This window comes from Echeneis naucrates, chromosome 10, assembly GCF_900963305.1.
Source record: "Echeneis naucrates chromosome 10, fEcheNa1.1, whole genome shotgun sequence".
In the NCBI taxonomy this organism is placed as follows: Eukaryota; Metazoa; Chordata; class Actinopteri; order Carangiformes; family Echeneidae; genus Echeneis; species Echeneis naucrates.
Window position 1 is genome coordinate 6,253,319 of NC_042520.1, and position 25,593 is coordinate 6,278,911.

The 25,593-nt window shown below is 40.6% G+C and overlaps 1 protein-coding gene across 1 annotated transcript in view; it reads left to right on the forward strand.

Annotated features, from left to right (window-relative positions):
* Nucleotides 1–25,593, forward strand: part of slit3 (slit homolog 3 (Drosophila)) — a 214,489-nt gene that overhangs the window by 16,357 nt on the left and 172,539 nt on the right. Inside the window, exons 3-4 of the mRNA XM_029511904.1 lie at nt 5,557–5,628; nt 9,248–9,319. Of these exons, the coding sequence (XP_029367764.1) occupies nt 5,557–5,628; nt 9,248–9,319 (144 nt within the window). The remainder of the gene's footprint in view (nt 1–5,556; nt 5,629–9,247; nt 9,320–25,593) is intronic.

Below are 25,593 nucleotides of genomic sequence, written 5' to 3' on the forward strand. Positions count from 1 at the left end.
TTTTTGGGGGGCATCCCAGAAGTTAGTATCCCCATCCTGTTGAAAAAGCCAATCAGATATTTAGATTGACGTTTGATTGTTGGATCATCCATCCATCCATACATACATTTTTTTCAGTTTTTCCAGGGTCAGATATGATCTGCCACAAAGATTATTAGATTATTATTCTACATATATGTTTCATCAGAAGAATCACAAACGAGCATTGCCTTTATGGTTTGTGAAGCTTAAATATAGTGTGGCTCATGTTAGCATTCACCTGTTTTTAAGACATGCTAATAAAATAATTATGATTTAGTGACATTACTGAGATATTTTATATGGAGGAATATTAAATATAATAGCATTAGCACTAAAATTCTTATTCTAATAACTGCCAATAGTTATTATTGCCTCTTTACCCAACTTCAACCAAGTTTCAGTCCCCAAAGCTACGAGAAAACCAAAGAGTTGACAAATTTTGAAGAAATAAAAAGGTATTTTGCAGTGGTGTGTCTGGTGTTTATTTAGGTGTAATGTTGGTTGGGTTTAGGTATATAGTTGTACCAGGTGTATCAGGTCTTGTTTCTTTACAAGGAATCCCATTTAAAAAAAAAGCTGCCATGCGGGAGTAATTAGACAAATGCTATATTTACCTAATGGGCCTGTATATGGCTATAGGGGAAACAAGTCTCTATAAAATAAAGTTTCCCAACTTAATGACGGATCTCTGGGCAAAAGAGAATCCAAGTATCCTATCCAAGGAGTTGAATTTAGTAATTAGTGAATTTTTACAAGGTTAAATAATGCAGTAATCACGAACCAAGCTGCCAATAACAAGTACCAAGACTCTCATTTGTTAAACAAGCAACACAACAAAACAAATAAAACAACAAAATGTTACACAAAAGGTTCTGATGTGATGATATGCGGACACAAAGCTGCTACATGTGGCAAACGGTACAGAGAAAATGCTAAGTCATTTGGATATTGTAAAAGAGCTCATTTGCAGATATAATTAGACTAAAACAAAAAGAAGAGCTATGATGTTCAAACACTACAATTCTCAAAAATTTAATTGTTACCCTCCAAAGTTACCAATCTGGAGCAAAATCAATAAACAAGTGCTAAACAGAGGAGCTATTTGTGGGATCAGATGATGCTGAGATGTTTAAGGAGAGGTTCACATTTTTCACATTTTTCAAGCTGACCATCAAACAATACTCAGATGCTCACACTCCTGCTGAAATGTTGCTTTGCTTATTGGGATTGTTTCATACCGGCCACAAAAAGATCCCCCTTTAAACAGCCTAAACCAGGCTGAACCAACCTGATGTGTCATAATGAGCAGTTTAGTACATACTGATATATGATCTGTTGAGAAATGTCTAAAGTTATAGGCTTTGAAAGGAGGCCGAAGCAGCCAAGCCCACTGCTTGGTGAATAAACATTTCAAATGGACATTATTTCCGTGGACTTTCTCTCTACTGTTATAGGGCTCTGTACCTGTCTAATCTTCAAAAAAAAAAAAAAAAAAAAAAATCCGTATGCTCGTCCTCAGAGAGCACTGCCATTGATATATGACAAGCACGAGTAACGTAAGTCTCAGTGGAGTGTGACTCCTCGTGTCCTCTCAGCTGTCCTAATGATTTCAAGGGCTCTTCAACTCTTCTGCCTCAAGTGGCTCAAATTTGTGTGTGGGTGTTTTGAGTGTGTGTGTGTGTGTGTGTGTGTGTGTGTGTGTGTGTGTGTGTGTGTGTGTGTGTGTGTGTGTGTGTGTGTGTGTGTGTGTGTGTGTGTGTGTGTGTGTGTGTGTGTGTGTGTGTGTGTGTGTGCTGTAATAACTATAATCACTGTTGGCTGCATGCAGCTTCCCTCCTCACTCTGTTTTCACCAGACCAACAGATAAAAATACTCTCCCATCACAAACTACGCTGAAGACTGGACACAAGTTTATAAGCATGCATGTTTGTATTTGTAAGTACAAATATCCTTTGAAGTACAAATGCACACATGCATAAACTATAACTTAAAACGACCATGTTGAGCTTTGGAGCTAAAGTTTTATTGTGTGATTATCTGAGAAATAAAAGAAAGGGAGACAGAAACTGTTTTATGTGCATCCTCTGCATGTGAGACACGATGATATGGACTGAAATAAAAGAGGCTGTCTGTGTGCATGTGTGTGCGTACATGTGTGTGTTTGTGTGTGGCTTCTTTCATGTGGTTTGGTGATAAACTGCAATGACATTTTTCCACTCCAAATCATTGAAAGAAATGTGAGGGAGATGTCTTTGGAAAGAGAGGAGATAGTCTAAGAAAGTGCACATCAAGTGATGTGGACAAAAGTTATGTGGCATTGATAATTATCTGTAGTCAAACAGGTTTTATTGTTATTTTATCAGACCTCCCTTCCTTTCGAACTTAGTCTCCCTCTTTTTTTTTCTCTCTACACATGTGCAAGCCTGGTTCTTCTCCTCGTCACTTAAGCCTTAAATACATCTTGTGGGAAAAGTTTGTACGTATTGAAACGCTTCTAACCTTCATCCTGTCCGTAGAAAGGCCAGTAACGGCAGGAAAAAGTGCTCCTTGATGGCCATGCTTGCATATAAGCTTGTAATTATACATAATTACCCATCCATCCATTAGCTGTCCCACTTAGCCTTGAGGGTTGTGGGGTGGGGGGTGCCCGTATTTGATCTGACCTCTGTTCAAAATGTCATCTCAACCTATAATTTACAGCATATGCAATATAATTATATCAATTGTTTTTTCAACTACTGGATGACTGGGTTACACATCAACAGCTCATTCATCATAGATACAAAGGTCAAAAGTTCACGATTGGACTAATTTGATGAGGTCAAGTACAGAATTTTCAAATTTACCTGATGTAATCTGATGAAACATTAATTTCCACAGAAACATGCAGCTAGGCCCAGCAGAATAGTTGTCCACATGAGCAGCCCGATTGTGATGCTGTAATCGCAGGCGCTGCTTGTCTCTGGATGCATACTGCATGTGCAACACTTAGCCTAATATCTTTGGCAGCCTTTCTTTGCAAGATTTCTTCCAGATTGTGGCAAAATTGAGTAATTCCAAACAAATTTAGATGTAGGTGAAAACTTGTGCTCGATATTGAACATTTGGCTGCAGAAAACGAGTGTGGTTTCATCCATCATGCGTAAACAAGTGAAGTTAATATCCTCTGAAGTATTTCCTTATTTCTTCATCGGCTCTGAGTTTGCCATAAGGTAGCGTGACATCATTATACTTTTTTTTTTTTTTAAGAACGGCGGCTAAAACTTTCTAATATGGTTGAATGAAAGAGTTATTGGACACACCAGAGTCCTGCACATGAAATCATTACATTTTCTTGCTCCCCTCCATGTCTCAGTTGATGACTAATATCTGATACAGACCAATATAAAAACAGTACCTCATCTTAGCAAATGCCAGCATCAACGCCAAACACATGGTGTTTGGCGTTCATCCCTTGCCTTTCTAAACTTCAATAAATCAGCATGCAGTTGATCTCTCATTTGGACAAATAAACTCTGATAGTTACTCAAACTTATGTCTTGATATAACTCTCCTAAGAGATAAGTTGTTGTTTTTTTTTTTGTTTTTTTTTTAATCAGGATGGTGAAAGTCCAGCTACATTGTGTTGGATAAGTGCTGGCTGGACTAACTTCTGTGCTCAGGACTGTGTTCATGTTTGTGTGTGTTTGGGTATGCTCTATCCCAGTGCTGTGCAGGCTTGCTGCTGTTTAGGCTTTACATGTTTACATGCATATGTGTTATTGATCATCAGTGCCACTGTCTGTCTTCCTGTTTTCTGGACACTTTGTGTTTCTGCCTTTAACTGAGAGTTTAGCTTTGACTTTCTTGCTACAACTACCTTTACACATCCTAAAACTGGATTAATCTTGTATTTTTCCCAGAAAGTATATTGGATTTAAGCAGCTGATTGTATAAATTTTCAGCAATTTCTGCTAAATACTTTTGGGTAAAGTGGTAACTGTAAAAGAGACAACTATTTTGAGCACATTTCCTCAATAGATCCTGCTTCTCAGTAAACATATGAATTACCTTCTTGTTTTACACCACAGACCAAGTTTTAGTTGATGAGGAAAATAAATACAAGAAGAAGCAGATGTTTTTTTTTAACCACAGGTGCTATTTTCAGAATAAACGATTCTATCCAATTCTTATAATATTGACATCCTCAAATTTTTCAACTATTTGAATGTCTCTTGTTCAAAGTACAATGCGATCACCGGTGCCTTAAAGTGTGCGTGCATCTTTTTGTGTGTACATACATAAGTTATGTTGTTTGTGGGCATAAGTAGATTTGAATGTGTGTGTGTGTGTGTGTGTGTGTGTGTGTGTGTGTGTGTGTGTGTGTGTGTGTGTGTGTGTGTGTGTGTGTGTGTGTGTGTGTGTGTGTGTGTGTGTGTGTGAAGACAGACAGTATGACAGACCATGGATTAATGGCTGTAATGCAACTGAATGTCTAAACATTTTCTTTGAAAGAATATTTAAAGGAAGGTCACGCCAATACAATTTAAAGTTAACATGACAGGCCAGACGGTGCCTCTTTTTGACACATTTTCTTCTCTTTGGCTCTTTCTTTTCTCTCACTCAATCCATCTTCTCATCCCGGGACTCTTTTTTTTCTTTTCATCCCTCTCTCTCTCTTTCTGCTCACCCACCCTCCTTTTCACTTCTTTACCCCTTCTTTATCTCATCCTTTCCAATCAGCAACTCTCTTCGGTCAATCCTCTCCTCTACCTCTCCTCCTCCCACAAAGGAGATGTCACCCTTAACATCCTCAGACAGAAAGTATAAACATGCATATCTGCCGAGTTTTTCTCTCTCTCTGTTCTGTCCCATCTGGAAAATCTTAGATCGCTCCAAAAACATTACAGCACACATGCACACACACACACACACACACACACACACACACAAAGAGCTGAGACGGATAAAGAACAATGTACGTTATAGTGGGAGCATCTTTGGAAGGGCTGAAGAGAAGAGGAGGGAAGATATCAATTCAGGGATGGAAGAGGAATGCCTTGTTAATTGTTTGCTTTGGCTTGCTACATTGTGACATTTTGTGAAATGCTGCATGGCTGAAACCTTTTAAACTTTCACTTCACGGCACATTCATTTGTTGAGTGCACTGATTGCCTGTTTATATAACAATTAAAAAAAAAAAAACAACAACTCAAGAACCTCTCTCTATGTTTGAAATATCTCTGACTCTCCTCCTGGCAAGCAGCTAATTTTGCTGTTTGCTGTGGCCAGAAAATGAACTTTTAACACGTGTTTCTTCTTCTGGTGTGAACCTCCTGGTCAGATGGGGAAATTGGCTGCGAATAGAGTTAAATTCAACATTTTAAGGAAATTTCTCTTTCAACTATGGAAGATTAATGATAATTCCTATTGCCTCTTTTGATGCTGACAGGTATTTCTATCTTATCTTGATTGTTATTCCCTCAGGATTATGAGGGATTTGTGTAAAAATGTTAGTAACTACTGTTGTTCTTCCCATCCTCTGTCTCTCTGTAGACATCTGGAGGACAACCAAATCAGTGTTATTGAACGAGGAGCCTTCCAAGACCTCAGGCTGCTGGAGAGACTGTGAGTACATCATCTTACACTAATGTTGTCTGTGAATGAGATACGGAGCCAATGCAAGTACTTTATGCGTGGAAAAAAAAAGGCTTTAAACACACGTTCACGCACATGCAGATGTTTGACTTCCTACTGACATTTTTTTTCCCTTTTTGCCAAACACACATTTGACTTCCTGCTGCCGTTTCCTGTCCATTTTACGAAACACACACACACACACACACAAAATGGACCTGGATGATGCCCAAATCTATCCACTTCACACGCCACCTTAGAATCTCCCATAGATATCCCCTTATTCCGTGTGTGTGTGTCTTCAGTTCACACTGAAGCTCCAGTCAACAAAGCCAAGGTGTGAGTGCACAGCTCAACACTTCCCATATGCACACCTGCATGTTTATGACTGTGGTTTGGAGAGATGACATGCAGCTTTGCAGGAAGACGTTGCTTCCATGTTTTGGTATCTGTTCAGTTTATAGTTTTTTTTTTTTTTTTTTTTTTTTTTTTTAACAGGCAGCTTTCAGGTGATGTAACACAACCCTCCGGCTGGCATATTGGAGATTTTCATCTAATGAAAGCAGAGTTTCTAAATTCAGAACTTGGCTATCATCGCTGTGTTAAATTGACATCAGGGCTTGAGCTGGACATTTTGTCATCGATATGCCGGTCAGATGATGCTGTTTCATTAAGTAGCTTGGCTGTCTCTCAGCAGCGTCACTCTGCAGTTGAATAAATTGAGCAGTTTGAACTTCACTGTGCGACTTCAAGATGTAATGAGCTGTGTGCTGTTCTCTCTGAGGCCGTTTCCTTCTCACCGTATCCTAAGCTGGAGGTTTCATCAGTAAAAGTAGGATGTAAAGACGCATGCATGCATACAATAGAGTGACAGAGAGACACAGCAAAAGAAACAACAAAAAAAACCCAAAAAACATTACTGGCGCCCCAGAGATGTTGAGTGGCAGCAGCATGTGTACTTTGTCTCTCGACGGAGATCACACATACGATAGTGAAAGCGTGAGGTGATGGGCTGCTTTAATGTTAAAAGGCTTTTTAAAGCAGTGTGTCAGGAGAGGTCAAAGGTTGCAGGTGGGGGGGTTATGGGGCACAACAGTTGTGTGTTAAAACTCACACAAGAGATGACATGCATTTGTGTGAGACATTTGAAAATATGATTTAGCATATCTCTAATGAGTTGGATTGTAGAATAAAGTTGCATTTTAGAATAAACTAAATGCCGTAATACAAAAGGAAAACTGGGGAAAACAATCGTAAAATTTTTGGAGGGAATATAAATAAGAATGATGGCTCTGATTTTTACTTTACCTAATCTGATAGTGAAATGCTCTTTAAAATGCCTAGCTGACAGGACCTCTGATGTTGTGCCTGTCAGGGTGAAAGGTCAGGGGGGGAAAGGTCCTGCTGCTGAGTCTATGTGATTTATCCACTCACAATGTGAAAAACATGGCGCTTATGTTGCTGTCTACTTGGGTGAGCATATTAATTTATGTTAACACGTGACATAGAAAGTGATGTTTGGACATTTCACCTCTTTTGGTAATTTGAAAGCTCTATGAACAACTCGGATGTTAAAATAAAGCAAAATAAATAGATTGTTAATGCTTTATTATGCTATAACTAAGATGATTCAGTTAGTTATAACTATAAGTTAAACTTCAGGAAGTTTTGCTCAGAAAGAGAATTTCTTGGGTAATTTATGAATTCTTGGAAAAAACCCCACAGAATTTCCTGATTTTGAGGCTGTAACTTGGTGAGATTAGATTCTTCCAGCCTCCAAACCATTTCTGCTGAACTTTATTAGGATTCTGTCTATTAGATATAATTTTCCAAATTTAAAAAGGCCCATAGGCTTGTGGGTGGGCAATATTTCAAAGGTTCCAAGTAGAAAAAACACACAAAAGGCTCTGCTACTAAAAACCATAACTGTTTTGTGAGCGAATGTATTAAAATGAGTCATAACTGTAATAATGGGTAGTCATGGGCTTTGCTTTTATACCAGCACTTATTTTCTAGGAGCAGGGGTCAATTATTTCAAATGGTGGATGTCTCTTTTTGGACTGCAGCTCTTTCTGTTGGTGCTCACAGGAGTCGGGGTCTTATTATCACTATCACAAAGGTTAAAAGGTTGGTGTCTGTGTCTTCTCTGGCACAGATTCTACTCTGTGACCCCTGTGACCCTCCGCCCTCCCTTACTTTTTCTTTTTCCCTTCCACGCCTCGTTTCTCAGCCAAATGCTTTGGTAGCTTGATAACACTTTCACTCCCTCTCCTCACACTGTCCTCATCTATCTCTGCTGCAGCCAACTCCACCCTCTGTTGACACACACACACACACACACACGTTCTACGCATGCACATTTCATCTTTCTCCTCACACACGTCCTTCCGTTGTTCAACACCATCACGCCATCTTCTTCTGCCTCTCGTTCCTTTTTAAATAGCTGCAATGTGTTCATTTCATGCTCCATCCAACGTTCTTACACAGTACATGCAGTTGTGTTGTACATGTAGAATATGAGAGAAGAGATTCTTTATAAGATGGTTTTCACTTCGTATTGCTTTAGAAACCTAAACACAATTTTTGTTACCTCTCAGGAAGTCAGTGAAAGCCAGTCAATCTTGTTAGTAACACACCTCATGTCTTAAATGTATGTACTGTATGTATAAATACTTATGTGTTGCTTTTGCCACCCAACTAGCTGACGAGCTCTAGTTATCTTTCTCCTCATTCACTTTTTGTCATTTCCATTTTGTCATCTTGTGCACATGTACCTGTTTTTGCATCTCAGGAGCCTCTTGTAGTTTATGACATGGGCTTGTTTTTGTTGGCTGCGCACACCTGAAACCACTTCTTGAAAAGCCTGCGTTCAAGAGCACAAAGCCTTTCACATTTGTTTATCTTCACCAGCGTTAGTGGGTCAAAACAGCATGGATCAGTTATCGATCTAGATTTATGTGAAGAATAAATTGAGGATGACTTCTTGGACAAGCCTCTTGCATTTTGTGCATTTTTTTTCTCTTATCAAAAATATTTAGGTCAGCAAGACCAAACACAGCAGTGCACCTGGTTCTCTCTTCATCTCATAATTCACAGTAATCTCTTCTTGTTTTGATAAAGCAACAATCCAGATGGCGACTTTAGCTAGAATCTGTTGGACATTTACCAAATATATTGTCAGTTTTTTTTTTTTTTTTAATGATCCTGGAAACGTGTTCCAGTATTGAACATATCTGTCAACTTTGCAGCGATGACTGGAAGACGCCAGGAGCCCAGACACGTTCCATCTCTCCCTCCCTGCTCTAAGCACATGCAGGAGTGATAGCGATAACAACTGGCTTTGGAGAGTTTATAGCAAGATAACCTGACACACACACAAACACGTTATGATAACCTGAAGGTCATGATGACAGGAAACCAGACATACTTTCCCATGAGTTTCACCTTTGAACCATGAACCCACTGACATACAAGGTGATGCTTTTGGCTGGATCCCGATATTTCAGTCAACACAAAAGCATGAATCTTGAGGATTTATTGGTGTGTTTTTGCTTGTTTCCTGTTCATGCTAATTTATGATGACAAACCATTCTACTGTCTTTCTCTGCAGCCGTCTAAACAGAAACAAACTCCAGTTCCTCCCAGAGCTTCTCTTCCAGTCCAACCCTAAGCTCGGACGCCTGTGAGTACACCTTTCTTCACCTTTTTTTTACTTTTCCATCTCTCCATCTGATGGTCCTAGTTTCTTAAATACTAGGTTCTCATCACACTCTCTCTGTCTCTGCCCTTTTTTGTGTCTTTGATGTGTTACACGATCCGTTTAAAAACACAGTTGCAGTGCAATGTCAGACCTTTTATCTGATTTTAAGGTTCAAGTCCCACATCAGGTGACACAGTACCGCTCTGTGCTCCTGTTGAGAGGTGAAAACTGTATATTTCAGACGTGTGTGTGTGTGTGTACATGCACTATTTTAAGAGGTGAAAGTGTGCCTGGAGTGAATGTTTTTCTTGGAGGGGTGAAGAATTTTTATTTGGGAATATAGAGTTTTCCCAGAGCATTCAGAGTGTAAGAGCAGGTCACACTGGTGCAGAGAAGCCTCCCACTTGCTCTGCTTCGTTCTCTTTTTCATCTCTCATTTCCAGACATACTCCCTTCTCTCTTTTTCTATCTCTTTACATTTTTTAACATTTTTAATTTTAGTCTCAGAGGTGCACCCACCCTGTCTGCTTTTCCTCCCATGTCTTCTCTGTCTGCACTCTTTCTTTCCACTCAGGTTTTTTGTCTGATCCTTGGAGAGTCTCCGTCAGCTCAGGCTGATGGTTGAAACACCTTCTAGACTTTATAGATGTTTATATTGGACTACCTTCAGATGAGGCTTGTGGTAGACTGCGCACGCGTGTCACCAGTAGAGGCTTGTTTTGTATGTGTCTACCGTCAGTGTTGTCTGTATTCTTGAGTCCAAACATGCACAATATGTGGATGCATCTATATATGTGCAAATGACATCAATATTTTGTGTCTTTACATAGTAGTGCTTTGTAAAGAGGTGTGTGCGTCTGTTTTCTGAATTCTTGGGACAGGTAATACCAGCACTGGGACATTAAACTTCTCACTTCTCTTACTCTCTTTTATAATGTTTCCATCAGGCAGAACACCTTGGAAGCTACTGTAACCTTTCAGTGTTGGAAAAGCACGTTCCTCCTTGTATGGTCTTTTTTGTGTTTTTCCACATTACTCAAGTTTAAGGCGATCAAAAGTTTTAAAAAGAATAAATCATGGAGAAGCTCTTGAGTGGGTGTGAGGAGCCTGTAGCGTGCTTCCACACAGAGAAGGACAGCTGTAGTCACGCTGCATTTTCAGCACTGCAAGTGATTTTCCCTGAAACCTACCTCACCTCTTCTGTCTACAGAGTTTCCTCTTCCAAGATTCTTTCCTGTCTTAGCTGCTATAAATAATACATCATTAATGAAAACGGTATCAGCATTTTGTTATTTTCAGGTTTTAAGATAAACATAAGGATGAAAAGTTGGTTTAAAGGCTCATCTTAAACTTCCTACACTTTAGGCAAAAAAGAAAAAAATCAACCCAAAAAAAAAAAAAATCTCCAAAAACTTATTGAATCATACATGCAAAAGTTTACTGCCATTAACCTTTAAAATAAAGCGGTGTTTCATATCTCATGGAAAGTTAATATTCTGTGGGATAATAATATTCTCTTTAGGTCTGTAGTCTATTAAGATGTGTTGCATTAGGAATGTTTTTTCCTTTTTACTTTGTTCTTTCTGTTGCACTCTTAATAGGACCTGTGTTGGCAGGAAGCCACAGGAAGATGACATTTTCTTGACGGTGTGCGCTTTGTGAAACTTCCATTTAGAACTTAGGACAGGTCAATCATTTATTTCATATATTTGGTGATGTGTGATGTATTGCTGAAGACTGTTATAGCAGAAAGCAAACAGTCATTTATGTCAACTGTGGCTTACAAGATCACACAGTCAAAACCTGTCATGTGACCACTTGGGACGCACAGTGACAGCTGCAAACACACACACACACACACACACACTTTTACAAATGCCACATCCCTCTGTGTTCATGTCCTTTTTCCAACCCATTCTCTTGTTCTTCATGAGTGACAGTCTTATTTCCCCCACTGCCTGGCTTACTATTCCATAAAACCCCTAATTGGTCTCGATAGCTTTTATTTATCACCGGTTGAATATAAATCCCTAGAGAGCTCTCTGACAACTCAGTAAGAGAGTGGAAAGGTTGAACAAGTTCCAAACTTAACATTATAAATCTCATGTTCTTTATATCCCTACTTTGCCATCAGCACAATCTAAATTACAGTGTCTGGAGTTTCCTCCTGCTCTTTATTTTTTCTTTCCACTTTTCTAGTTTTTCCTCCTCCTTTCTCTTCTATGATTTTTGTCTCATCCAGGCTGCAAAAAGAGGAAGCAAGGTATAAAGTTGGAGGAGATGTGAGTGGGAAAGAGGAGAGGAAGAAATTGGGGGTGGAGGGAGGGGAAGCCGAAAGACAGAATGACAGCAGGAAAGCTAGGAGGAGGATACGGGAGGTTTGCTGGTGGCTTTCTGGTTTAGGTTCGTAACCTTCCTCCCTGTCAGTCGTGGTTAGATATTAAATGATGGCAGTGTGATAGGAATTACCTCTTAACCCTCCTATTAAAGCTCTGTGGTCTGAGGTTTGGAGACGGGAGGAGAAGGAAGGAGCTGGACTAGCATTAAGGGAAAATAGGCATAGGGTGGGAGGCAAGGACAAGAGGTATCGGAATGGATAATGGTTTTTACCAGTGTCTTGGATCCTTTGGGGATAAACCAAAAACATGATTTGAACCTGGAGTCAAGGAAAATGTTTAATTGAGTAGTAAGTGCGGGCTTTGACTGCCTGACGGAGACAGATGAATGATGGGGACCAAGGAGGTCATGTGAAGGGGAGCGGGGGGTGGATAGATGATAGGACACTTGTGGAGGATGAAAACTTGGGGCAGATGGATGAAGGGATTGGAGTCTGTGGCCCCACTAGGTGCCTGGTGGGGGGCGGACTAAGATAGGCATGGGGAGATGGATGGAGGACTGGAGTCTGTGGGTTTCAGTGTGTGCAGTCTGTGGTCGTTTCCCCCCACAGTTTGCAGAGACTGTGGTCTTGCAGCACATGCATACAGACACACTGCATCTCACACAGTAAGCTGGAGCTTTGAATGTAATGCATTCACTCGGAAGGCAGTGGATATCTGGTTTTAAAAGCAACAGGATTTTTAACGTTGGCTCAGATAGAAAAATGTAAGCCGTTGGGTTTTGTGCAACAGTGCACATCGTACTCTATCAGGGAGGTTTATTTTGCTAAGTGACTTGATGGCCGTTAGTCTCCTGTCTAATGGTGCTGAGTCAGACTCAGTCTCATTCTGTTATCTTCACTTTCTCCTCTGGGAGTTCCTGTGTGCATGTGCTGTGTGTGTCTGTGAAAATGTGAATGTTGCCATTTGAACCGGCACTGGTTAACTGCCAGTGATGCTTACGAAGCAGCATCATTCTGTCCCATTAAAACACTCAGGTTACAGTTGATTGGTTTGCATGAGAAGAGAGAGGAGGCAGCAGAAAAATGAGTCACATCAGACTTGAAAGGTATTTCCTCTTCTTCCTCGTCACTGTATCTCCAGTGGGGCCTCATCTGCTCGGTGTTACATAATGTAGAGGGTGACTCTTGTTTCACTGTTGAATTGAGAATTAAAAGTGCTGCATGTTGTAGCCTCACTTCGTCTGGCTTGACCAGTGGCTTTAGGTGGCTAACATTGTTGAACATTAAGTGACTTTGCTGACTTCATGACCCCATGATCTTTATCTTATAGTTGCCACAATTACATTTAATCAAACAGCATGAAATTGTATCTCACTGAAGACTTGCAATACAGATTCTCATTTATTTTAAATTAGCAGATTTGGGACAGCAAATATTTAACCGCTAACTCAAGAATCACATTTTTGTTTAACCACATACTCCAATGTAAAGCTTTGTGAGTTCACTTTTTCTAGCTTCTTACTAGTCTCTAACACCACCAATGTGCTCTCTGTGTGTCCTCACCATACCCAATAATATTCAACACAACAAGAATAGCAGCAGCTGAGCATTTGGTGTAAAAGGGTTTTGACTTGATGGAGAAAGAAGTGAGTCTGCGGCCACAGAAATGCTGGCAAGGGATTTAATCCAATCAAAGTGTTCTTGAGAGGGATGTGAAAGCCTGGGGTCCATTCTCTGTTGTCCGGCCTGGATAATACAACAGTTAAAGGGTTGCTGAACGGCAGGGAAAAAGATACAGCTGAGGGATGAGAGATGAAACCAAACACAACAGAAGAAAGGACTGGATGGATCTGTAGTGGAATAAAAATGGCTGACGAAGAGTCTACTGCTCAACGAATCATGACCTGGAAAGTTGCTGGTCTAAATTCCAGCACCGATGATTGAAATGATTGAACCGTAATGACACGTGCTATTCTGCTTCATTAAGTTACCCTTGAGCAAGGCACTTAACCTCCAGGCGCTGTAGCATAGCTCCAAGCCTGCCGTTACTGTAAATATAACTTAGGCGGTGGAGCCAGGGGAAGAGAAGCTGAATGAAGGGAGAGGAATGGGAGCGGGAGGGAAAGCTGAAGGGACCGGGGGTCATTTGAGATGTCTTTTCCTCCTAATTAAGTTAATGGAGAAAGACGAGGAGGTTGCCTTTAATCTTGGCTAATTGTCCATTTAGAGGCGACTGCCATAGTTTACCTGCTGGAATGTTATGGTTAGTGTTACAGGAAGTGGGTGTACTCTGTGTGTTCATTGATTGGTTGCGACAGACTCAGTGGCCGCTGGTGGGAATGGCCTGTAAGGGTGAGGGGTGAATAGAAACAGCTTGAACTCACATGTGTCTTGTGTTTTTCATTCTGATTTGGCCACTGGTTTACTTTTCTTTCTCCTATTCTCTTTTCTTTCATTGCCACTTGCTCTAGCTTTTGTTTGTAATGCTATTGGGGGGTTGTGAGATAGTTTTTTGTCTCCAGCCTTCTTGTTTGGCTTTCACGTCATTGGGTGGTGGCGAGAAACAAATAAGTCTCAAAAACACACACAGACACCGAAGCATGCACAAATCAAGTCTCTCTCACGCCAACAAATTGTGGGTCTGCTTGTTTGTGTGTGTATAGGTACATTGCAAACTAACATGCTATACCATACACCCACGACAGAACTTGAAATACTTAAAAGTGACTCAGAAGTAGAAACCATGCTATGCAGCTGCATCATGAGATGAGTAGGTCTTGACACGGAGCTGCACAACAGGGCCCATAAAGAGATTCACAACATGTGGCTTTCTGGTAAGTTTAGCTATCCTACTAACAGTCACTTGTTAATAATACTTTGTTTGTTGCTTCCTAAAACATGGGAAAACATGTCAGGATAATTGAAAATGGCAGTGGGTGTTCTGCTATGAAGCTGCATGACAAGGCTCATAGTCTCCATGACGGAGGTGCGCCACAGGTCCCATATTGAAAGTCAATGATATTCAGAGAAGGACAGACTGGGAACTGTGAGGGATCCTTACCAGAGCTCTACTAGAAGAAAGCTGCTCTTAGTGGCTTGTGTGCGTGTGTGTGTGTGTGTGTGTGTGTGTGTTTCCCACAGCCCAGACAGTAGTGTGATTTTGTCTGAAGACATATTTAGATAAATACACACTGCAGAGAGATACCATAAACCAGGAGTGAGAGACTGAATGACAAAAATGAAAAAGGAAGCAACAGTGAATGATAATGGGATTAATTTGAAGTTTCACAGTTTCCTTTATGCTTTCTGCAAAACATTTCCTTAACAGATAAGTAGATAATGCCAGTTAATAGCAGTGCAGCTGATCATTACATGCATCCTTTGTTTAGTTCAGCTTTGGCTTCTCTATAGATGATGCAGAGAATTGGCCAGTCCAGAGTCACTCCCTCGGGTCCCCCCTGCTCTCTCATACACAAGCATAACTTTTGTCTTTCTGCTGACCCTGTTTTGCTCACAGCGGGAACAAATTAATAAAGTATAATGTGAATTTTACTATTTTACTTTACCATTCTGCAACAACCTGCTGTTAAAGTGACTTGGTTTCTTTTTTTTTTTTTTTTTTTTTGAGCAATGCCCAAGTTCTGATTTAGTTTTCCACAGTCCACATTTTAATGTACAGGTTTTCTGTCTTACATACCAATTGTTACACACTTTCCATAGTTTGTGAATAAAAATGCCTTGGATTAGATTTTCATGCAGTGGAAGCAGTCAGTCAAGAGGCCAAAAACTTTGTTGAGTGTCTTCCCATGTGGATGTGGGAATAAAATAAGTCAAAGTGTTTCTTAGCTGCCTGAATTCACCAACCAGATGGTCGAAAAGTTCACAGTAGCAACACCTTTCCCTTTTCAGCTGCCTACTTGAGCAGCTAGCGATCCAGCTAGCTAGCCGTAGGGCCAGAACCAATGAAATGTTCGTGGGAGGCTGGGGGCCCGTAGATTTTTTTTTTTTTTTCTTATGTGGCACAGAATTTTTATATGTTTGCAATGAAACAGCGCAGAGACTGCATGTGGTAGTAATTTAACCCTGCAAATAAAGGTGAGCTGGATGGGGGAAGTAGCCGCAGAGCTGCTAGTACACAGTTCAAACTTTCTCCCTGACCTGTTTACTAGGAATGTATTTAGGCGTATACTGTGCATTTGTGTGCATGTGTCCATCTGCATGTCTGTGTGTGCTTATATACACAATTGTGACTGAGGCTGCACGACTCAACGTGCCCAATTAGGGAGTACATGTATATGAATATACAGTATATAGCGTGCATTTGTCTATATTCTCATGTATGATCTTTTATGCTAAATGTGTTTACAGAATTTAGTAATTTGTGTCACTGCGTCTCTATATTTGCTTCTGTGTTTGTAAATGTCTTGCATTTGTTTGTACATGTCTGCTTATATATGTCTCGGACTTTGCTTGTGTGTTTGTGCATGCGCGTCAGTCTGTACATGTATTTAAGGAATAGGAAAAACATGATATGGGGCCAAACACACTCGCACAGTGTTTAATCACAATTTAGGTTTACATGAGAACGCTAATCAAAAGCAGAAGTGGCTCCCTGGAAAGGAGGAGGAAAGAAATGGGGTGGGGGGGGAGTAAGTAGGAGTTGAATGAGGAGGCATGATTGGGAATCATAGGATGTTAGGTGGTGGTTGAAGGTGTCAGGTGAAGACAGAAAAAGGAAGGAGAGGAAAAGTCAAAATAAACTGACGATGGGTAAATGACAGGAGGCTGAAGGAGACTAAAGGGGGGAGTAGATTCTGCGATGAGATTATTCAGAGAGTAGAAGCTGATTGTTGACCTGAATGTTTTTTTTTTTTTTTTTCCTCTTTCCCCTCCCTTTTCACAGACTGGACTAATGATTTGGCTCAGATTGTTGATGCTTTATTTTTCCTAAAGGATGTTTTAAAAATCTGGCAGCTTGCGCCTGGTCTCTCTCTCTCTCTCTCTCTCTCTCTCTCTCTCTCTCTCTCTCTCTCTCTCTCTCTCTCTCTGTGTGTGTGCATGTGTGCGTGTGCATTAGTTTGTACATGTGTAGCTTTCAGTAGTAAAAGCACAATGGAGTTGTATACACAATGTATTCCATCACAAACAAAAGTCAAACCACTAAGCAAATGCAATGTCCCCTATAATTACAATCATGTGCATTAAATGAAAGAAAAGACAGATTTTTTTTCCTCAACAAAGCTTTCAGTTTTAGGTCACTGTTGCAGTTTTTATGGTGTAACCCCAAACTGCTTTGGTTTTTTTTTTTTTTTTTTTTTTTTTTTGGTGCCGAGACTTGCATAGTTTCCTGGGCTGCACAATGAATGAATGGGTGGATGGAGATCTCCACAATGCAGAGGTCAAACACTGAAATTCAGTGATGGCTAACAAGAAGTAGTGAGCCAGGGCAGCAAAAATCATTTGGGGTAAAATATTACCCGTGTTCATTACCCAGTGACTCAATTGCTATATTTTTTGTCCTTTTATGAGGTGATGTTTAAACATGTTTTAAAGGTGCGGTGGTTTGATTTAATTTCATGCTATTAATCATGTTGTAAGAATGTATTGTTTTTGGGAGGTGGCTCTGATTTCAAAATAAATCTCTTGAAGTGTTGTAGCGGTTGAAACCCGACCTACATTGTAACTGCTGTTGTGGAGTTATGATGATGTCAGCTCGGGGTGTCTGTCTTCAATCTCCTTTAGGATTCTGGGAAACGCTGTTTCCAGGTTATTTACTGTAAGGTGACATGCGGTCATACAGTCGGTATAAATCGAGACTCCAGCTCAGTGTGGGGTCAAAGGAAAAAAAAAAAAAAAAGTATTAAAATCTACGTGTGTGTGTGTCAGTCCAAAACAAGTTGTGTGTTATACAGGACGCCCACATGGCCTAGTTTTCTTTCGTACAGTTTTATAGTCTTATGAACGTCCCTGGGAATCTATGAATTAACTGACATGTTTTTAAAAGCCTGGTGTCCCCAGTAAATATTTCCATAATCAAATTCTGAGCTTACATTCGGGTCCCAACCCTGGTGTCCGTATTAAAGTACAGTGATCTGCAAAGGTTTGGATGGAGATGTAGTGTTCTCGACCATCATTAAAAAAAAATCCCTCTTCCCAACATAAGTTAAATATGCCATGTACAACGTTCAATAACAAGCTCCACTATATTGAGAGAAAAGATTAAACGATGAGGAAGAGGAGAATGCGTTGAAGTTTAGGAGAATGCAGATTTCTCCATTTTTCTAGAATAGCTGCCTGATATTGTTCAGCTACACCAAAATACATCACTAAACTCACCTCTCTCAGGTCTCTGACCTGCTGCTGACAACTGAGCCATAAACTCACTTCAGACACTTACACATATTGCACACTTACAGTATAACCTGATAAATTTTATGGTTGACTGAATGAAAGTCGGTGGGACGGTCTCAGTTCATGTGCATGTGTGTTTAAGTGTAACATTTTTACTTTGTGGGAGGTCGACATAGCTACTGCTTTCTTTGTTGACTATTATTATGGCTACAGACTGCATGGCTTGGACTGGCTAATGTCTCTCTCTCACACACGTACACAGGCAGACACATGCAGGTGCTCTTGGGTCACACTTTCACTGCAGTGAATGTGCGTGCATGTGTTTGTCAAAAGTCCGACTTGTGATTGATACTGTTTAAGGGAAGTCTGATTGTTATAAATGAACCCAAACTGTTGTAATTGAACTGGTGTAATCAGAGTCAAACACCCACATAAACCACAAACACTCTGTATCTCATCACAGACGTGCGCGCACACACGTACACTGTGGTCCATGCACTTTGAAGGGATGCAAACAAACATGAACTAGTTCTATCACTCTTTTCTTCTCTCCTCGGCTGTTTCACCGTCACACAAACATATTCACAAGTAGACTGCGCTCTCACACATAGGGCACAAGAGTTTCACAACTGATGGAGTAACAAAGTAGAGGTAGTCATACAGTGAGCTGCATTGTGTTAGCAAATCCAAAAGTTTGTCTGTTTGTCGTCATGTTTCTATGGAATAACAAGTTGGGTATGAGAAGCGAACAAGCTCTGGGAGCTGGAAGCTCATCTGTGTACCACTGCAGATGAGTCAACAGCAAAAATAATTAACATGACATGCAGCATTTTAACATTGCTAAATCCAGACCACAATTAGGTTGAAATGTTAAAATAAACATCGCAAAAAAGAAAAGAAATAAAGGAGGAAAGAAATACAGAAAAAAAAAACCCTCACCAAGAAGATTGGAAGCTTGTACCTAGCCTCTAGACTGAGTTGAAGAAATGTTTGCCACCTTGTCCATTTGGCTGGAAATCCACTGGATCAAACTAGAGTAGGTTGCTGCTGCGCTTCCAGGGCAAATGGAGCTAAAGTCTTAGATGGCCAATAGAATAAGTAAGCAATGTCTGATAAATTGCATCCAACTTGATTATACTTCCTATCCAACAGAAACCCTTTGACTGAACAGCCAAAATCCCATTTGTGAATGCAGGCAGAGGGGTTAATGGAGAGTATGGTCTTCATTTTGAGAACATTTCCATTGACAACACTGCAGATTACGACATGGGCCACCAATCATCTTGATTTTCATGGTAACTTACCAGGCAGCTGATTTGATTATCATTATGTGTTCAGTATGTTCAGTTGAAAATGGTACGCGTTGCACCTTTCAACTGATCAAACTTGAGATTTCAATTCAGTTTCTTTGTATAATGCCAAATAATAATGTCTCTCATCTCAAGGCACTTTGCATGGTAGTTTACATTATGACAGATAGAAATCCAACAGTTCTCCTTATGAACGAGCATTTGGCAACTGTTGAAGAAAAAGTAAAACTTTCCTTCAGCTCAAAAGACTACTTTGACAGTGCAGTCTGACTGAATGATGAATGATGATGTATGAGGAATAATGCCAATGTTTGGAGCTTTATTATTCAGAATACACTGCTTCTAATGTTGGAAAAGTGAAGCAACACAACATAAATAGATCCCTACTCTCCTGTAAAGGTCAGGAGGGATCCAAATAAACTTTATTTGAATCCCTTTTGTGGAGCTGGACTAGAATTCCTGCTTGTTTTACCCCCCCCCCCCTTTAATTTCACTGTTACAGAAAAAGGAGAAAATTGATATTGAGAAATTCTGAAAGCAAGGCTGTAGATTCATTATTGGTGGAGGCATAGTGGTTGGAATGAAATACACAAAATTGCTAAGGGAAAAAATTACTGTGCATGACTTAAAAGGTTAATTAAGTGCATCGTAATGTGTACATAGCCAGCAGGTCACCTTAACTTACCTCGCAGTAATTCTCTTTCCATCAAAGCCCCCCTGTGTGGAGATATTGTGCAGCCCTGTGGGGAAAAAGTGAGCCAACTGGAAGAATGAAACAATGATATGATATCACCGAGATTTGGATTTACAGTACAGAGAATGTGTGATAGAGAGAGAGACATGGAGATAGACACAGAGAGAGTTGGGAGCAATCTGACTTTGTGAGAGTGAGTATGAGAGTATGAGAGCAAGAGAGACTGAAGATAGAGGAAATGAAAGACTCAGCAGAAGTAGAGAGGGAGTGAGAGAGAGAGTCAGCCACATGAATGGGGTGAGAGGAGATTTAACCAGGCCTCCTCTAAATACAGAGCACCGCAAAGCCACTTTAAAACCTGTAGAGATATATTTATATATGACACACACACACACACACACACAGACTGTACAGTCTGGAGTTCTGCTGTTGTTTCTGCCTTAAACAGAAACGCACACACACGCGCGCACACACGCAAAACCCCAGTCAGTCTCAAACATGACTTTAACCTTTCTGATGTTGTTATGTAACAGTTTGGGCTCCACCTGCTCAATTCAAATTTAAACTTTGAACTTTTAAATTGTTCAATACTTGTTGGTTTGACATTTGAAAAGAAAAAAAACCCCCCAAACATTTACTTAGTTATGTTGGGAATGAAACTCAAAAATGCCTAAATTAGATCTTAAGTCAAACCATTTACATTGGCTTTGAAGGGATGTTTATAACTCTATCTGTACTGACCCAAATAAAGCCACAGTGCACTGGAAAAGGGCTAATTTTGTTGAAAATGTATAAAAAGATAACTGAGGGGAGACCATGTGAAAAAGGGTTATTTTTAGGCTGAGAAAGATAATTAAAGATCCTAAAAAGCCATGACAGTTTGTGTATGTTGTTCAAACCTGGGTACAAACATGAGGGTTTATGTTGTTTAGGTTCAGAATTCTTCTCGTGACTGAAAGTGTGTTGTGTTGCTGTGAGCGTGCGTGCGCAGAACAGATTGAGTGAGAAAGATGGAGAGAGCTAGGGAGACAGTATTAGGTTTTTGCATTAGATGAACAAAACATTTGAAGCAGGACTGCACATTTTTGTGTTCAAAGAAATATGAAACCATAAAAATACCTCTTTCTCACCTTCTTTGTCTTTCTGTTCAGCCACAGAAGCTTGATTTTGACAGCTTGCTGTGGAGGTGGCGGTTAAGGTTTTGTAGAAGTCTGATAAGCTGTCAGATGCCCATGCTTGTGTGTTAATTGCTTATGTGCTGTATATGCAGCTGCGTGTTTGTTCAGCAGGTTCAGCACTTGCTCCTGTGAGTGCCTGGCCATGTCTTGACTGGCTATGTGTCGCTGTGCCGCCCTGGATGCTTGCCTGCTGCATATGTGGCTTGAAAATTTGTAGGCATGTGTGTGATAAGCAGTAAAAACAGCACATGTGAAGTGTGTAAGGGGAGGGAGAGAGAGAACAAAGTGTGATGTGCATTCAATAATGAGGAACATTGTGCACACAGAGCCAAAGAAAGAGCGTATGTGTGTGTCCCCGGCCGCACACATTGTTCTCTGTAAGCTTGTCATGCTGAATTTTGGTCAGTTTTACAAGCGCAGCGTCAAGCTCGTGGTATAACTCCATAGCCCTTGGTGTATCTCAGCGTGCCTGTGATAGGTTTCTGTTTCAATCAAAGACAATAGACTCCAGTGGCCTGCCCGCTAATTCGTAGCTTCGCTTTATAAGGCCACTAAGTCACCACAGCTTCTCCAGTATAAAGCAATGGGACTGCCATACATCCAGCCTATCTGTAGGTTACTTCACTTTTACTGGACAAAGTGGCCCCAGCTATGCTGATTTTTATGGAAATTCTGCCGTATTTAGAGTAAATAAAGGATAATTCCCCACAGACTTGATTCCCTTAAGTCCATAATGTCGCATTTACAGTGTGAAACTCAAACTCTCTACTGAAATCTGTACTCCAAGGCTTTTTCTATAAACAAATCTGTCAGCTTGTTTTTAGCTGTAATTATGGCATCTCCCGCGGGGTAATTTGTATAATTTTGGAAATGCTACACCGCTGTGGTGAGGTGCAATCGTTCGTCTAAGTTTTGCCAAAATCCAGTCATTGGTGTCTAAGTTACTGTATGTGGATGAATGAAACAATGAAGAAATATGTGACTGAAATAAAATTCCATCTGGGAGAGTGTTTTTAACTCCACAGCAGGTTTTATTTTCAGCTTGAAGTCGATGATTCTGTTTATACCAGGAACACATACCAGATTGTTCATTATATGCGGGATTAAATAGAAACCTTCTGTTGGCACTAACTTTGTCAAACTTGAAATAAACACTAATTTACTGCCCCATTAAGTGGTAGAAGCTGTAGCCCTGTTACAGCCAAACTAAGCAGTGATATATGTATATATGATTATGCGTTTTCATTTAGAAAGTTGATGATGCTTCTATGTTAAAACCCTTAAATATGAAAATAACTTGCATGTAAATATTCAAGCAAATAACACACACCGCTGGGTCAATGGGGACTGGAAGCAGTGGTATTCGGCTGCGGTACTGTATTCTCTATAGGTACTGTAGCTGGGCCAAACAGCAAAAGACAGTTGAATCAGTGGGTGGAAGAAAGGAAAACAAATTTCAAGTGCCAGCAGGAGATGATGATGATGGCAGAGGAACGTTTGATGTGTGGAAAAGTTTGTCTCCACCACTGAATATCAATAAACAGCTGACTGCTGTTACCAACACTGACAAAAAGAGAAATAAACTGTGGAGATAGAGATGCATACCGAGAAAGGGAGGAAGAGGAAAAATGATCACCTCAGAGACAAAGACAGAGAGCAAAGAAGAGAGGGGAGGAGATGGGGGGAAAAAAAATCTGAGAAAAGAGAAATGAAGATCGATGAAGGCAGGCAGACAGACAGACAGACAGACAGACAGACATGAAAATACAAGAAAGCAGTTTACTGGCAGAAAGCAGGCTGTGAAGGAAATCATGAAATGCATCAACATGCTACATGCATAATCAAGTAACTTGATTAGAATACGTTTCCATACTGCAGGTCAACTTTCAGCTTTCTCTTGTGTCTGACCCTTAATTTGAAATCGTGTCTCATGGATAGATGTAAAGAGAGACAGCAAATAAGAAGAAAAGAGCAGGGGAGAGAGACAGACAGGCAGAAAAAGACAGAGAAAGAGAGCGTGTAATAGCTAGAAACACACAGACCAGAACAAATAATCATGTTGTCGAGAGTGAGATGGAGAGAGTCTGGGACAGACCCATGCTGCACTGGGGCCTGGAGGAAATGGCAGAGCAGGCTTGCAAGACAGCCAACGAAAGAGAAGGAAGAAGATCAAGAACCAAAAAGAGGAAGAGGGAGAGAAAGCAAACGCCGGCACCAGTTAGTATCAGGGAGAGACCAAGCTAAATAAACGGCCACAAGCGTCAAGTGATGCCTAACGCTACTTAAGTCCACACCACCCACCGCCTGGTGGCCACTTTCATGTGGTCACTTAAGAGATGATGTCAGTGGCCGCTCCTTGGCTGCATTTCCAGTGCCCTGCTGCAACTGTTTCAGCTCTCCTGGTTCTGTGAGCGGATTAACGGGGCTGATTTAAACCAGATTTGTCCAACCAGATGGATGTAGGAGCACTTGAAGGTGCAGCCTGGTGCAGCCTTTTACCATCAGTAAGCCATTAGCAGGACAATCTTGTCTGTTTTAAGGTAAACACAGAGCCCTCACAAAAGCAACAAGTTTCCACTAATATTTTTTTTTTTTTGCATTCAGAATATATAGTTATGAATAAAAGTTTTACTCTGTTTGATCAAAGTTTTTTTTTTTTTTTTTTTTTTTTATCCCATATCTCTTTTTTCCACCCCGGAGACAGAGATAATGGCAACATGCCTTCATAGGGACACATGTTGTAACTGTGATAGTTTAATGACAGTCTGGTGGGAAATAAAATAAATCAACCCCACCGCCACAGCTTTTGGTTATCAAACTGTCATACCGTGGTTTTATGGCACCATTTGGGAAGGAAAGACGATTTTCAGAGGGGGAAAAAAGCAATATGTCTGTTTTTTACAAGGTGTTGGGCAAACTGCTGAGGAGCTGTTGTCTGACAAGAGCATGGACATGTCTATGCATACACGCATACACACACATGCATATATATGTCACTTTACTAACAAGGTGCTCACTGATCCAGCTGCTGCTTGTGTGTGTGTGTGTGTGTGTGTGTGTGTATTTTTCTTGCACTACAATGTCTTGTGCCAGCCAGAGACAGATCAAACGTGTGCCAGTTTGTCTGAAAGATTGTTCGAGCATTCGCAGCCAATGAAATCACTGCACAACGTCAGCTTGCATACCTAAGTGCTCTGATGCCAAACCTATTAAATAGATTTCTTGAATAACAGTGTCCAGTGAGAGCCGGAGCAGTTTTGTGTTAAAGTTTGATTAATTGTGCTACTTATACACTTAAGATCTGTTATCAACAATCAGTTCGTACCATTGGGAGTGCTTTCCATCTTGCTTTGCTCTTCCTCTCTTCCTCTCTCTCCTCCTCTTTGTCTCTCATTCTTGCCCTCACTGGCATATTTGGCATTTCTTCCATATTTGCTGAGTGAATCGAGCCTGACTCACAGAGACATGTGGCTCACATTAGAGTGTCTTTGTAGTGTTAAGATGAACACATGCACGCACGCTCACACACACACACACACACACACACACTTGCACATGCGCACAAATACACAAATGCAGACTGGGGAACATATGGACGTACATCCCCAGAAATCTGCAGCGCATGTGATCATTTTGTTTTATGAAAGGTGTCCAGGCGTTGTTGTAGGGGATAAACTTTAATGCGCCCCCTGGGTGTCGTGTCTGCACGAGGAGTCATTTTCTCTCAGATGAGTAATCAACATAACAATAGAGTAAACACATGGAACTGTGCAGCGAGCTCGCTGCTGACAGCAGTGCGTCGCTTTCTGCTTCAGTTTTTCTTCTCTTAAAACACAAAAACATACCTGAAGAAAAGTGATGTGATGTTTTGGATGTGTAAACAAAGAACCCCAGCTGGACCCAAACATTTATACACATGGCTTTCAGACTGCACCACAAAGAAACTTTCATGACTCGGTGGAAATATATGAACATAAATTATTAATGTTTTAATAATATAGTAATTTTGAATGTGCTGCAGATTGCCTATGTTTTTGTATTGAACCAGATCTTTTCAAAATTAGCTTGAATGCAGTTGACAAGAAGGTGATTGTACATATTGAAGTCTTCTTGTATCGTGCTTCACTCATTCACTCACCTCTACACTGATTATACATCAGGTGCTGTTGGAGGTTCATTGTCTTTGACATGCCTGGAATCGACCTGCCGGACTGAATAGTGGATGACCTGCGTTGCCTCCTCAGCCTGAACATTTCAGGAACATTGTTGTTCCTGTTTTCAGCTCTGTGGTTCAGACCAACTTTGAGATTGGAGCATTTCCATCTCTGCTGACGAATATGTTGTGACTCTGAACAGTTGCTGCAGTCTGGAGCGGAGATCGTTTG